We start from the raw sequence: 14507 nt of genomic DNA, 5'->3' as shown, positions 1-14507 counted from the left end.
AGAACAATAACACTGAGGATTAAGTGGAAGGAAGCATACTCATTGTCTATATCAAAGTACCACTTACATTGCAAAGCCTAACCAGGAGAAAGAGGGGCTCTTAACTGATCATTGGAGTTGTTATTCAGTGGGTTTTGAACAGTTCTGATTTTCTTTAGATTTTTTTACGGTTAATTCTGTTAGCTAAGGCTTCCACACCAATCTCAATGTAAGCCGACCTAATATTCCTGAGACTAGAATGGAACGTTGATGATTTTGAGAAGCTCTTCCACGAAGTCACTTTTACTACCGTATACATTTGGGCAAGTGGGTAATCAGCTTAGTTTTACTAGATAGCCCTAGCCACGTGAGTATAGACAAAGAATGAAAAGTGTTTTCTCGAGTTATAGGAAGCCAGATTCATAACCATCCGTCACTTGCTTGGGCAAGTCACTGATAAACTCTGCAGAAAAATAACAAACCGTGTGTCCCTGCAACTCGGCTATTGAAAATGAGATTCTTTCTCTGATTGATGTTAGCAGAGAGGCTTGTAAAAATGCATTCCCAACTGACTAGTTCAGAAGGTGTCGATCTCGTGCAGTTTTTTTTTTTTTTTTGCGTTTTGCGGGCCTCTTACTGCTGTGGCCCCTCCCGTTGCGGAGCACAGGCTCCGGACGCGCAGGCTCAGCGGGCCCAGCCGCTCCGCGGCATGTGGGATCTTCCCTGACCGGGGCATGAACCCGCGCCCCCTGCATCGGCAGGCGGATTCTCAACCACTGCGCCACCAGGGAAGCCCTCATGCCGTTTTATGACCTGCAGACTACATGCCAGATGCATGTTTGCTTTTTATAAACTAACAAAGATGAATGATGAAATTGGAGCATTCCTCTTTGGCCAGCTGTACCATATAGTGCCTAAAGGAAGACACTGCGGGGATATTATAGGGGACAAAGTGGGGGGGGGGAATTTAACCCTTAATTACCAGATTAATGGAGATAAAATATAATGTTTGGAAGTACTTTCACTATTAAGTAGTTTCTACTTATGTTAAAAAAACGAACGTAAGGGAAAAACCTGTAAGAATATAAAATATTTGTGTGGAATTACTCTGCCAAGCATATGCACACCCCATTCTAAATCCATGGAGTCAGAGCTCTTAGATACATCATAAAACAGATTAAAGATTCCTCATGAAGTCTCAACATATGATCATGAATTGTTACTGAATGGGGTTTTTTCAATTGTTTTTTGAAGCTAAAAATGATTTAGGGGCAATAGGTCAACCATCTACGATTTTAAAAATCTGAATCTTCATAACTATGCTTCTATTACTTTGAGACAGTTGGAGAAAAATGCAATATATTGCATTATTATAACATATCCTCTTGAAAAATAAGCCTCTATCATAGTTTCATCTTTCTTCCACTAGAAATATTGAAGAATATTTAGACATTTTTTATCTTTGTGGCCTTTTGGCTAAGAAAGCAATATTTTGATAAATTTCTATGAAATTTCAAAGCTCAGGTTCATTTGACTTTCTTAAACATGATTTTAAATTTTTGTCAAAGAATAAATATACAGTTTCAAGTAATTAACCCATTTTTTAGAAATATAAGAGACACCTACATGAAAATGTATCTATAATAAAAAAAACTATGTAATAAGATCTACTTATCAGAAATTCTGACTCATACATTTTCATGTCAAATTATGGTGTCAAAAAGTTAAAATAGTAATGTAAAAAGAGTCCAACACCATACATTTAATTCCAATATTTACGTATTAAGCATTTTTTTTCAACTATAAGGGAAATAGTGAGATTTTTAGTTAATGTCTCTGGATAAACTGCATATCTTTCAGTTTCAAGTGACAGAAAGGCCACAACCCAAACAGGCTTAAGGAAGAAGGCAATGCTTTGGCTTCTAGAACTGAAAAGCTCAGGAGGTCAGGGTCAGCTTATTGCAAAAGCCCCAAAGGTGTCACTATGACCTGTTGTCTTAGGTCTCCAGCTCTTGACTTTGCCTCTTCTGGGATGACTCCGTTCCCAGACAGGTTCTGCTGTAGTGGCAGCAAGAAGGATGCAGCAACCCTGGCCTCACAGCCTTACAGCTCCAAGCCTGGGGGGATGGGAGCTGATGGGGCAGGATTGCTTTTTAGATAGTTCCTGAAATTCAATCTGGCTTGACAAGTTAGGTCACATGTACATTTCTGAACCAAGCACAAAGGGAAATATGCAGGTAGACTTGAGAGTTGGGGAGAGCTGGGTACCCAAATGGAAGTTCAGAGCTGTTGCACAAACAAGGGGGAATGAGTGTTAGGAGAAACCACAAGTGTTGACAGCGTTCTTCAGGTGGGAGCCAGGCTCCTCATCTCCTGTTTCTTACCTTTCTGCGTTGTTGACCTAATTCTAGACTGGGCAATATAATTCAATTTAGTCTGTTTTCTTTTGTCTCAGTTTGCTGTCAGATAATGAATGGGCAAGCTTATGTTCTATTAATAAGAGTAGCCTAAAGCTAAAGAAAAAAATGACTAGTGTGGTTTTTCTAAAAATAAAAGTTATTTCAAAACACTTGTGTAAATAAAATATATAGGTCAGCTAGATATTTTCAGCTGAGTTTGCCATAATAGGGTCACACCAAGACCTAAAACTTAGGTGTGAAGATTTTATAATGATTTTTTGTCTGTTCTCCCAAAGGTAATTAAAGTCTTCGGAAACTAATGTTTTTATTAATCTACATTGAGAAATGAAATTGCCAAGCAGATCAAACTTCATGTATCATCTGGTCACTGAAAAATGACCTTAAAGGATAATGTCATCAACCATCATAACCTGACTCTTATCTGCTAATGGGATGGTTTAAATGTTTCAAACAAAATTCTTACATGGGGCATTGAATGTAGTTTCCTTCTGATATTTCTGGAGAATGCTCTGGAAGATTCTACCCATTACTCTTGTTATGTGACCAACAGTGTAGGTCCATTTTTAGTGATAGGTTTCTTATCATTTCCAATATTATGGCCTATTTACATTAGCCACATTTTTATTAACATCTGCATTTTAAAGGATGTGTATTAAGAGCTCAGGTTCCTGTTTAAAATATGAGCAATGCCTTAATTTTATACGGAAAACACTTTACCATCCTTGGGAAAATGGTTTCCTTGAAAGGTGGTTGGCTCATCTCATTCATTATATGTTACTCTGTCTATGTATTTCACGGACTTTCATATTCTGACCTTTGCCCAAATTTTAGATGGGGGAACAGACGGTTAGTGGAGCAGTCTGAACACACACAGTATTTACCAATTAAGTCCACCGTTGTGTATGGGCACAGCTCATGGCACGTCAAAACAGTTACAATAGTAACATCAGAGCTCAGTGATCACAGGTGACCATCACAAATATAATAATAATGGAAAAGTGGAGTATCGCGAGAAATACAAAAATGTAACAGAGACACGAAGTGAGCAAATGCTGTTGGGAAAATGGCACCGATAGACTTGCTCCACACGGTTGCCACAAACCTCCGATTTGTAAAAAACTCAATATCTGTGAAGAGCAATAAGACGGGGTCTGCATGTGATGGATTGTTCTAAACAGTCATTTTTTATTTTTTACTCAGAATCAACATTATATGATTTTTTTTCAGCCATCTTCAATCCAAACATTTACTGTCTATGAAAGCAACTGCAGGTATTGTATTTCATTTGGTTTCAAAAAGTATGCCTCCTAGAAATGACTATCAGATAGGGGGAGCGAATCGTTTGATGTGGAAAAAGCCAATCAACAAACAAAACGTGCTCTACATCATGGCAGAAAAAGAGGAGTTCTCTTACTGGTTTCCGTTTCTGTCTACAGATGGACTCATTGACTGCATGGATCCTGACTGCTGTTTACAGAGTTCCTGCCAAAATCAGCCCTACTGTCGCGGATTACCTGATCCCCAGGATATCATTAGCCAAAGCTTACAATCACCATCTCAGCAAGCTGCCAAACCCTTCTATGACCGAATCAGTTTTCTCATAGGATCTGATAGCACCCATGTCATACCCGGAGACAGTCCTTTCAATAAGAGGTTAATGCAGCTTTTCCTTACATAGACTTGTAGTGATATTATCATCAGTGAGAAGCCCTTTATATGAAATGCTGATGACTGTGAATTTGAGGAAAGTGCTTTCTTTAAAAGGCAGTTTCTCCTCGTTTGGCACATCCTTCACCAAAGTTCGCATCTCAAGCATTTTTGACATAGTTCCCATACTTTGTCAATTTCAGTACCTGAAACATAACAGGACATCCCATTAAGGAGTCAATAAATCTTCATTTAACTAGTTGATTTTTGTTAGCACAGTTGGAAATGTTTCAAGAGAAGCAATGAAAAGACTCCAAAAGGCAAAACAGAAGTGCACTTTTTTTTAAGCGGAGCTCACTAAATAATATAAATTATGAAATAATGTAATGGAACTGCTAACGGCATGACAGTAAGATTGCATAAGCTGTTGGACTGGTGCTTTGCAGAGCAGTGATGACCCGAAAATAAACCAGTAAGGGAAAGCAGGTGTCTTGTGTCTCACTGAGCAAAAGAAGATGATTTACACCAGAACTCCTGGTTCTGCAGCAGTTTAATAGCATTAATGCAGTTAGACCCAGCAGTTGATTAAAAGTTGTTTCACAAATGTTCCTTATTGCCTGCTTAAATCTTGTACTTTTTGGTCCCTGTAGATTTCCCAATTGCCTTGGAATTAATTGCAAAGTATACTTTCCTTCATGCAAGCACCAGGTATATGACATGAAAAAACTGCAGCTTATAATTTTAAAACTTCATCTCTAAATTATTGGTCTTGATAACTCTCCAAAATCCAGATTGCAATGAATTAATACCCCTGGTAAACACCAGACATTTCGAGAATGTGGATTACAATGAATTAGAAGGAACATTGTCTTGGGAGTATTTCAGGTCTGGTTTCTGTGAATACAAGTGCATGCAATAGTGTTATTTTATCCTTAGATTGAATTATCTCTACATCATGATAATGTTGGCCTGCAAAGACAAATGTTCATTCTAGTTCTTCTACTTTTCCCACAGCCTTGCATCCGTCATCAGAGGCCAAGTACTAACTGCTGATGGAACGCCACTTATTGGAGTGAATGTCTCATTTTTCCATTACCCAGAATATGGATATACTATTACCCGCCAGGATGGAATGTAAGTTAATCCCAACACCCTGTCTGTGTTTGAAGTATTTTAAGTATAAAAACTAGGCATGCTTGGGCTTCCCTGGTGGCGCAGTGGTTGAGAGTCCGCCTCCCGATGCAGAGGACACGGGTTCGTGCCCCGGTCTGGGAAGATCCCACATGCCGCAGAATGGCTGGACCCGTGAGCCATGGCCGCTGAGCCTGTGCATCTGGAGCCTGTGCTCCACAATGGGAGAGGCCACAACAGTGAGAGGGCCGGGTACCGCAAAAAAAAATAATAATAAAAACTAGGCATGCTTGTGTCACCCATTATGTTTTATTGTCCCTTCTAATATGGAAATGCAACAACTTTTAGACTCCAGAAATCTGTGACAGTATACATGGTGGCAGAAATTTAAAGTTATATACTCAGATAGGTCTTTAAAAGTTGATTTCATTTCCTAAGGCATAATAATAGTGTTGTGGTTTTATAGGAGAATGTTCTTCGTCTTAGAAGATTCATGTTAAAATATTTGAAAGTGAGATTTTGTAATATCTACAACTTACGCTCAGATGGTTCTGGAAAAGGAGTAGATAGGTAGATAGATAAAGCAAATTTGGAAAAATGTTAATAAATTAGTAAATCTAAGTTAAGGGCGTATGGATGGTCATTGTATAATTCTTTTAATATTCCTTTAGATTTGAAACTATTTCATATAAACGTTGGGAGAAGAAGTTTTTCTTTATAAAGCATATTGATCTGGGGAGGTGAGTGACTGGAGTTGCATGAGATCCAGATAATTCATTAAGCATGTCTTGTTTTTTCTTAGGTTTGACTTGGTGGCGAATGGCGGGGCTTCTCTAACTTTGGTATTTGAACGATCCCCATTCCTCACTCAGTATCATACTGTGTGGATTCCATGGAATGTCTTTTATGTGATGGATACCCTAGTCATGAAGAAAGAGGAGAATGACATTCCCAGCTGTGATCTAAGTGGCTTCGTGAGGCCGAATCCTATCATTGTGTCGTCACCTTTATCCACCTTTTTTAGATCTTCTCCTGAAGACAGTCCCATTATTCCCGAGACACAGGTAGGATATTCTAGCAGGCATTGCTTTTATATAAACCATTTTCAGATCATGGGGTTTCCAAAGAATGTTTTTACAGGATTACAGAATTCCGGTGCTATCCTAAATAATTCTATAGAATGACATATAGAATGTGGTGTGTGTATGTACAAGGATAGGTATTTCTATAGTAAGATATCTAGTTATTCCTTAAAGATCTATTAAAAATACTTTTTCCTCAAGCTATATCTGTATCTTGTATTAATTGTAGCCAAATGGGAAAACAGCTTAAGCGCGACAGCTAATAATGTCTTTGCTCGTGTATTCATTCATTGGAAAAAGGTTTTAGTGCCTGTACCTGACCTCCTAACTGACACTGTACCAAGTGCTACTGTACATGGTCATTACTCTCAATATTTTACTGCTTAATGATTATTGTAAGCCATTCTACATGTGATAAAGATTTGAATGAAGAACTATGGAAGTTCAAAAGAGAGGTCAGTTCCTAAGGAAGCTGAGGAAAACGTCACTGAAGAGGCTGGCCTTCAAAGGCGGGAAAGGATATTCCAGATAGAAGAAAATGTGTGAGCAATAGCATGGTGGTAAAAACAAATGCTGTTGTATAAAAACTGGTGAGCAATTTAAAGGTGGAGGACACTCATGGGGAAAGACTGGGGCCAGATAATGAATGGCCCAGAAATACCATACAATGGATACCTTGAATTCTTTAGATGACATGGAACCAGGGGGCCAATGTAGATTTTTCAGCATTTCTCTAATGCTAACTCAAGTGACAAAATGCATAAAATGATAGAAGGAGACAGATCAGTGAACAGAATAGTATTCACTGTACTTCCATACAGACCCAGCACGCCGAGGCAGAGGGCCCACCAATCATACTGGTTGTGGAAATGAAGAAGAGGGAATGGATTAGACAGATTTGGAGGTAGAGCTGGGAGGACGTGGTTTCCGCGTGTTTAACCAAGTCAAGGATGGAGCTCACAGATCAGGCAGCTGGCGAAAATCGGCTTAATGGTTGGTTTTTCCGCTCGGGCTGGATTTACTTTTCCCACTAATGCAAAAAATATGGTCAAATTAAATTACCAGGGGAAACACATTTTAATGAACTAAATTGCAGACATTTGTTCCAGGGAAATAGGCTAATGATGACAAAGACAGTAATCAGTTATTAAAATTAGGAATAACACGATATTTTGAAATACAGAAGTAACTCCTAAAAGACCACAGAAATATATATTCATGAAAGACTGCCTTACCTATGGAAAACGTATCAAATTTATGTGAAATTATTTTGGAAATAAGTTATATGCCTGAGGTTTCAATCACTTACATTTTCAGGGCCATTGAAGAGTCACAGAATCTGTTTTTCAAACTAACCCACTGGTATTTCACCCCAGTGATACAGAGCAGCGACTTCTGTTCAGATGATTCACCCTGTACCCTACAGTCCTACAGAAGTACTGTCGATCTTAAACGTAAGGGTGTCCCTAAGTCTAATAGAGCTCTAGAAAGTTTCTGTATCTTCATAAACTATTTTGCTTAAGACAGTCTGTGTCTGAATTCAGTCAGCATGGCTGGTAAGGAAAATGCCAACTGTAATAAACTGGTGTGTCTATTACAGCATAGCAATGCCTTCTTCATCTGCCAGATTGCATCACATCCCGCTTCCTGCCAACACTGACTCACAGGCCGAATGGAAGTTTGTTTAGCCCCTTCTTTTGTTCTACTTCCAACTGTGTGATTGTTTATATTGAAAGTGACAGCTATACCCTCAGTAGCATGGGTTCTACTTAAGTTATTAAAATTTGTATGACAGGGCTTCCCTGGTGGCGCAGTGGTTGGGAGTCCACCTGCCAATGCAGGGGACACGGGTTCGAGCCCTGGTCCGGGAAGATCCCACATGCCACGGAGCAACTAAGCCTGTGCGCCGCAACTACTGAGCCTGCGCTCTAGAGCCCGCAAGCCACAACTACTGAGCCTGTGCTCTAGAGCCCACGAACCACAACTACTGAGCCCATGAACCACAACTACTGAGCCCACGTGACACAACTACTGAAGCCATGTGCCTAGAGCCCGTGCTCCGCAACAAGAGAAGCCACCACAATGAGAAGCCCGCGCACTGCAACGAAGAGCAGCCCCCGCTCGCCGCAACTAGAGAAAGCCCGCGTGCAGCAACGAAGACCCAACACAGCCAAAAATAAATAAATTTTAAAAAAAATTTGTATGACAGATATACATCATTCCTAACCGTTTCACGTGAGAGGAACTGGAAGGAGGAGAAACACTACTGAACACTGAATCGCTATTCTAAGATTTTTCTAAGCGAAAAAGTAGTCCTTTAAGTCTGAATAATGAATATTCATAGAGCAGTATGAGGCAGGCTTTGAGAATGCTATTTAATTCTTAGTAGAGAAAGTGGTGAGTTCCTGGGGTAGGTTCTTAAACATAGATAGTCTTGCACTTCACGGTAGATGTCGTAAGCCTAGGACGAGCTATTATTATTAAACAAACTGATAGCATCACTAGTAAGTAGAATCTGAATTGTTTGGATAGATTTTATACACAATGTAACATAAATTTTTCAAAACATTTAAATAATGTTTTGGCATAATATATTTTGCATATGTCAGGATAAATTTGTTGGCATTCGTTGACCAAGGCACAGCGATGCGTACACGGTGGGGTTAAGACTTTGATTTTTTAAATTTGTAAAGGAGATGATTCTTATGCAGGTGATTATGCTAACTTGTTACACCCGTTTCAACTCAAAAAGTATATATGGGGTGTCTTTTGCGTGCATTCAACAACACATTAGTTGTTCTCTGGGGGAAATTTACGCAACTTGAAACTATTAGTTCATGTACCATCATATCAAAAATCAGCGGTGAGTTGAAGCTCAGCGTTTAACTAATTATGAGTATGTGCTATTACCTTCCAACATGAATATGGAATTTGCTACAATTTAACCCAAATGAATTGGTCTGTTTTGCTATCATTCCTGCCTTTAGGAGTAGGTTTAATCCCTGAATGAGCCAGCTGGCGTGGTCCAGATCTTTGGCCTGGACCACATTGCTGTGCTGAGCTAACCGTCTTACAAATGTCTGCTCTAATTCTTCAGGGCCATAGGCGTGAAAGATGGGTTAGTGAGAATCCACAGTGACCATAAACTAACGAGTCATTGCATGTCAGCCTGCTGGAGCAGTCACAGTATTTCCTGTATGAGGAGTAGCACCTGAGCTGTGATTAACTCAGAATAAATGACAAGAAGCTTTTAGGAGAAGAGAAATTGGGCTGGCAGAGGAGTTATTTTTAATTATTGAATAAGATAACATCTCAAATGCGTGTTTATGATTAGTGACTCTTTAGGGTCTTATTTTAGTTGCTTGGCTCCGTTCTTTTCAATGCATTTTACCTAATAGCCGTACATGATCACCGTTTGCTTTCTCCAACCCTAGGTACTCCATGAAGAAACCACAATTCCAGGAACAGATTTGAAACTTTCCTACCTGAGTTCCAGAGCTGCCGGATATAAGTCAGTACTTAAGATCACCATGACCCAGTCCGTTATCCCGTTTAATTTAATGAAGGTTCATCTGATGGTAGCTGTAGTAGGAAGACTCTTTCAAAAGTGGTTTCCTGCCTCACCGAACTTGGCCTATACTTTTATATGGGATAAAACAGATGCTTATAATCAAAAGGTCTATGGTCTATCTGAAGCTGTTGGTAAGTCCCATGTAAATATATATTCTGAACTGAAAACATTGTCTTGAAGTCAGAACTAACATAAAATGCATTTTGCGACACGTGAAAATCCATGGATAAGCAGAGAGGAAGACAGTAAGGCTGCCTAGGAAAGTGACAAGCTGGTTTGTTTAGCCCTACCATGGGGAAGAGGAATGTACTCCATATGATGAAAAGGAGAAAGCATCCATTTTTCTGGCTGAAATTATATCTTAGAAGAATGTTCTCAATGAGATTTCAGGCTGCCATGTCCTTCTTTTCATGTTTTTTTCCTTATTGTGTCCCTTCCTTTTTTCGTTTCTTTTTTTCTCTTATAATTTTATTTCGTTAGCTTTCCTTATCCTTTTTTTTTTTTTTTCCGGTATGCGGGCCTCTCACTGCTGTGGCCTCTCCCGTTGCGGAGCACAGGCTCCGGACGCGCAGGCTCAGCGGCTATGGCTCACGGGCCCAGCCGCTCCGCGGCATGTGGGATCTTCCCGGACCGGGGCACGAACCCGTGTCCCCTGCATCGTCAGGCGGACTCTCAACCACTGCGCCACCAGGGAAGCCCTTTCCTTATCCTTTTTTTAAAATATTTTCAGTATCTAACAGCTAGTGTAGTTTCAACTCATAATGATATTTTTTTTTTCATAATGATATTTTAACATGACATCAGACAACATTTGTGTCCAAAAATTATTCCAGCTCTTCTGACTGGAAGAAATAGTCAATTCAGTGGAATGATATTCTTAAAACATCAAGCTAGTTGTTTCACTGCATGACTGGACAATGCAATCAAAGTTTGACCTGTTGAGGTATGCATAGTGTAGCTCCAGGCTCAGGCTCAGAACATCAAAAACTAAAGGAAAACATGTGTTTTGTTCTATTAGCTGTTACCTGAAAATATGGTAGACATTTTATTCTGAAATTAATATATAATTTGGACTGGAATTAGTTCAAATCAGTCAGATAATTGCCACTTCTCCCTTCACTTTGTTCTAAATTTTAAAACCCACGTTTCATTGTGAACTCTGAAGTTTTCCATTTGTAATTTGTTCGTATTAATTTACTGCTAGTTTTATTGCTCGTTCCTGATAACATATGAATATGGTGTCATAACCTGGCTATCTTTTTGCTATATTGAACCTTACTTATAAATATTTTCCATAACTTAATACTCTTGGAAACTAAACATCACTAATTATTCAGACAGCAAACGTTATTTTTAGTTGTTATCATCTGATCAGCATTCGGGGCTGATTTATCGGATCTAATGATTCGCCCAGTTGCCTGATCTGAACTTCATTTTGTGCTGTGAACCCCTTGTGATAAGTGGGAAAAAATACTAGTTTTCTATTAAGTCAGTACAGAAATAATATTTGGAGATCACTTTTTAGAAAAACACCTTTTATGTGATCAAATCTTCTCATATAAAAATAGACTCTGCTCACAAATAAGTGGAAATACAGTCTCAGAGCACATCAGTGAAAAAAGCAGTTTTATCAAAATAATGAAATAAATTCCATTTCTGCCTGTGTTTGGGAAGATGAACTGTGACTTGTTTTGATTCTAGTGTCGGTTGGATACGAATATGAGTCATGTCTGGACCTGACTTTGTGGGAGAAAAGGACCGCCATATTGCAAGGCTACGAATTAGATGCTTCCAACATGGGCGGTTGGACATTAAATAAACATCACGTATTGGACGTTCAGAATGGTAAGATCTTGTTCACAGATAATATTACTCACCTTCAAATTGATTAAACTGCAGCAATATTTTATCCCATGCATGCTGTAGGATCAGAATTAGTAGGGGTAAAAAAGTGTATTTTCAAAGACTATAAAAGCCTAAAGTGGGAACTACATAATACACGTCACAATGTTCATATGCTCGCCACCAACATAGTTTTCCCAGGAAGTCAGTGAGTTGATCCAAAGTGCTTTAGGGAGGTTTACGAAAAATGAAGGGAGGGAGATTTTTTTTAAGTAAAGAAAAAATAAAATGCCAAGTGACTTTACCAAAATGTTTCTAGTAGATCTTAATCCTTAAGTAATTAGTCTGTTCTCAGTATCTAGATTATTTTTCAGTTCTTCTTAGACTGTATTTGAGGGAAAAAACTTCTCCCACTCAAATTGGGTTACATATACTGTCATTTGACTTTGCAAGTAATCTAGAAAAAAAAGCAAGAATCAAGAGTATTATGTGTTGTAGACCTTATAAGTAAATACGCTCTGAAAAAACATGTCAGATCTCACAAACCAAAAGAGATAAATTATTTGCAAAATGTGACCCGCTTCATCTCACAAAGAATATTATTTACATTAAACAAATTCTGTTGTCTTCGCTCTGTTTCTAACATTTTACCCACATGCCGGCTACATCTCAGATAATGTATAGGTGCTTTGCTAGAAAGACAGAATCCTAAGGTAATTTGCTGTCACCTCCTATCCTGAACCATATACCATGCTAGTAACTCTCTGCCCTTCTCTTACGAATAGCCAGAGAAGAATTCAGTCTTGTCGAAATAATCTAGCTTTTCTCTTAGCGGAGGTTTCTGAGGTTCAGAATGCCGAATTGAGCATGCAATACAACTAAATATTTAACTATGATTAATGGCCGCTTTTTCAGACTAATGTTGCTTTGATATTGATTCTTTTTGTAAAAAAAAAAAAAAAAAAAGTGTGTCGGAGTTGGAGAGGATACATTTTAAACTTTCCAAACGTGCTAAATCTAAAACAGTTTCCAGGCCAGTGCTTGAAAATGCTGGGCCTCACCTCCAGAAGAGAATCGGACTGCGCGAATCAGCAGTAAGAAAAAGACAAACCAGAAAGACCGTTTGCACCTCTCCTAGTTTATACCGGTGCTAAGCTCTCCTTCCTTTCCGGCTGTGTCCTGGACTTCAGGTTTTAGTTCACTTTGCACCTCAGAAGGTTGGGAGCAGAGCCAAAAACTAGTGCCACATGCAGCACATGCTTTGGAGACGTGGGGCGTCCCAACCCCAGAGGATGCTCTCTATGCCCTCTCTGGTCATCAGCAGTGTCTGAAGCCTGCTACATCAGTCACGAGGTTTAACCACGTCTTTCAAAATGCAAAACCATGTGGCTGCCATGCTAGTAGCGGCTCTCAATTAAATTCTCTACAATTATATTTCACATGGTTTGACATATTGCTATATTCCTCCAGTTCTTTACCAACAAAATGGGAGGAAAAACCTCTCCACATGCATTTTAGTTATTATGAGAACATGGGGTAAAGTTCATAACCAGTTCGCCACAGGATTTCACCCAAGAGATTATGAACCAGTAAGAAGAGTACAAGCAAAGAACTTGAGGAAAGCCCGTACCTGATACTCAACACTCAGTGTCATGTTCGGGAGGATTAAGAAACGCATAGATATTCTGCGTGTGGATATATATAGTAAAAATAGGTACAGTCTGCCAGAGAATAATGTATAGTTAATTTTTTTTTTTTTTGGCTGTGTTGGGTCTTCGTTTCTGTGCGAGGGCTTTCTCTAGTTGCGGCGAGCGGGGTCCACTCTTCATCGCGGTGCGCGGGCCTCTCACTGTCACGGCCTCTCTTGTTGCGGAGCACAGGCTCCAGACGCGCAGGCTCGGTAGTTGTGGCTCATGGGCCTAGTTGCTCTGCGGCATGTGGGATCTTCCCAGACCAGGGCTCGAACCCGTGTCCCCTGCATTGGCAGGCAGACTCTCAACCACTGCGCCACCAGGGAAGCCCTTAATTTTTATTAAGATATCAGGTCAGATGTAAAAACTGGGCCACGCCAAATTCCGTCCTCCAAAAAAATGGTTATAAATTATAAAATAGATATTATTTTAAAACGCAAGCTAACCTAATTCACAGAGAACTGATTGTGATTTCAGATTTTATCCAAGAGCAGTTTGACAAGTAGTGGCTTTTCAAAGTGACGTGTGTCTAATTGAGTAAACAAAGTGATTTGTAATCATGACAAGGTGGATGAGCTATGGAAATATATTAAGGAAGAAGAGAAGACAAAAATGTAGACAGTGACAGCTGTTTGTGCAGGCACCCTGGAACATGGAAATAAATATTCTCATGTTCATCTTTCTATTCCGTCATAATAGAGGAGAATCACGAAAAGACCGATCGCTCTAAGAAATGAAGGAATAAGTCAGATGCAGTAGAGCAGTAGGCCGACTTTGTGGGACTGTCCTGATGAAAATTACAGAACTGGCTCTTCTAGGAAATTATAGTCCCGTAATTGTCAAATAACGTAATCACAGAAAGAGAGATCTTAGGGCTCATTAATGTATTCTTTGAATATTCAAGGCAAAATGCCTTTCATCTGCTCTTATGATCCAGCCTTATTTAGATGATTTTCCCTGAATTTGAATAAACCTGTTTTATCAGTCCTGATTTCTTTGTGTAGATTGGCTATGATTATTACATCACCCAAATAGCAAAGCATTAAAAAAGGAATCCCAGAATTCACCTAAAATGTGCTGAGCTATGAGAGGAGCATCATCATTCTGCTTTCTTCTTCACTTTAAAATTATCCCAAAGTGGGAG

General features: G+C 39.3%; 1 protein-coding gene across 7 annotated transcripts in view; it reads left to right on the top strand.

Annotated features, from left to right (window-relative positions):
* Positions 1-14507, top strand: part of TENM3 (teneurin transmembrane protein 3) — a 429049-nt gene that overhangs the window by 363292 nt on the left and 51250 nt on the right. For all 7 annotated transcript variants that reach the window (XM_060291422.1, XM_060291421.1, XM_060291420.1 and 4 more), the window contains 5 exons: positions 3836-4052; positions 5061-5180; positions 5980-6241; positions 9694-9961; positions 11532-11675. In XM_060291422.1, the coding sequence (XP_060147405.1) occupies positions 3836-4052; positions 5061-5180; positions 5980-6241; positions 9694-9961; positions 11532-11675 (1011 nt within the window). The remainder of the gene's footprint in view (positions 1-3835; positions 4053-5060; positions 5181-5979; positions 6242-9693; positions 9962-11531; positions 11676-14507) is intronic.

This window comes from Globicephala melas, chromosome 21 (assembly GCF_963455315.2).
Source record: "Globicephala melas chromosome 21, mGloMel1.2, whole genome shotgun sequence".
NCBI classification, from domain to species: domain Eukaryota; kingdom Metazoa; phylum Chordata; class Mammalia; order Artiodactyla; family Delphinidae; genus Globicephala; species Globicephala melas.
Note: the sequence above shows the minus strand (reverse complement) of the source record. Positions and strands in the feature narration are given on the sequence as shown.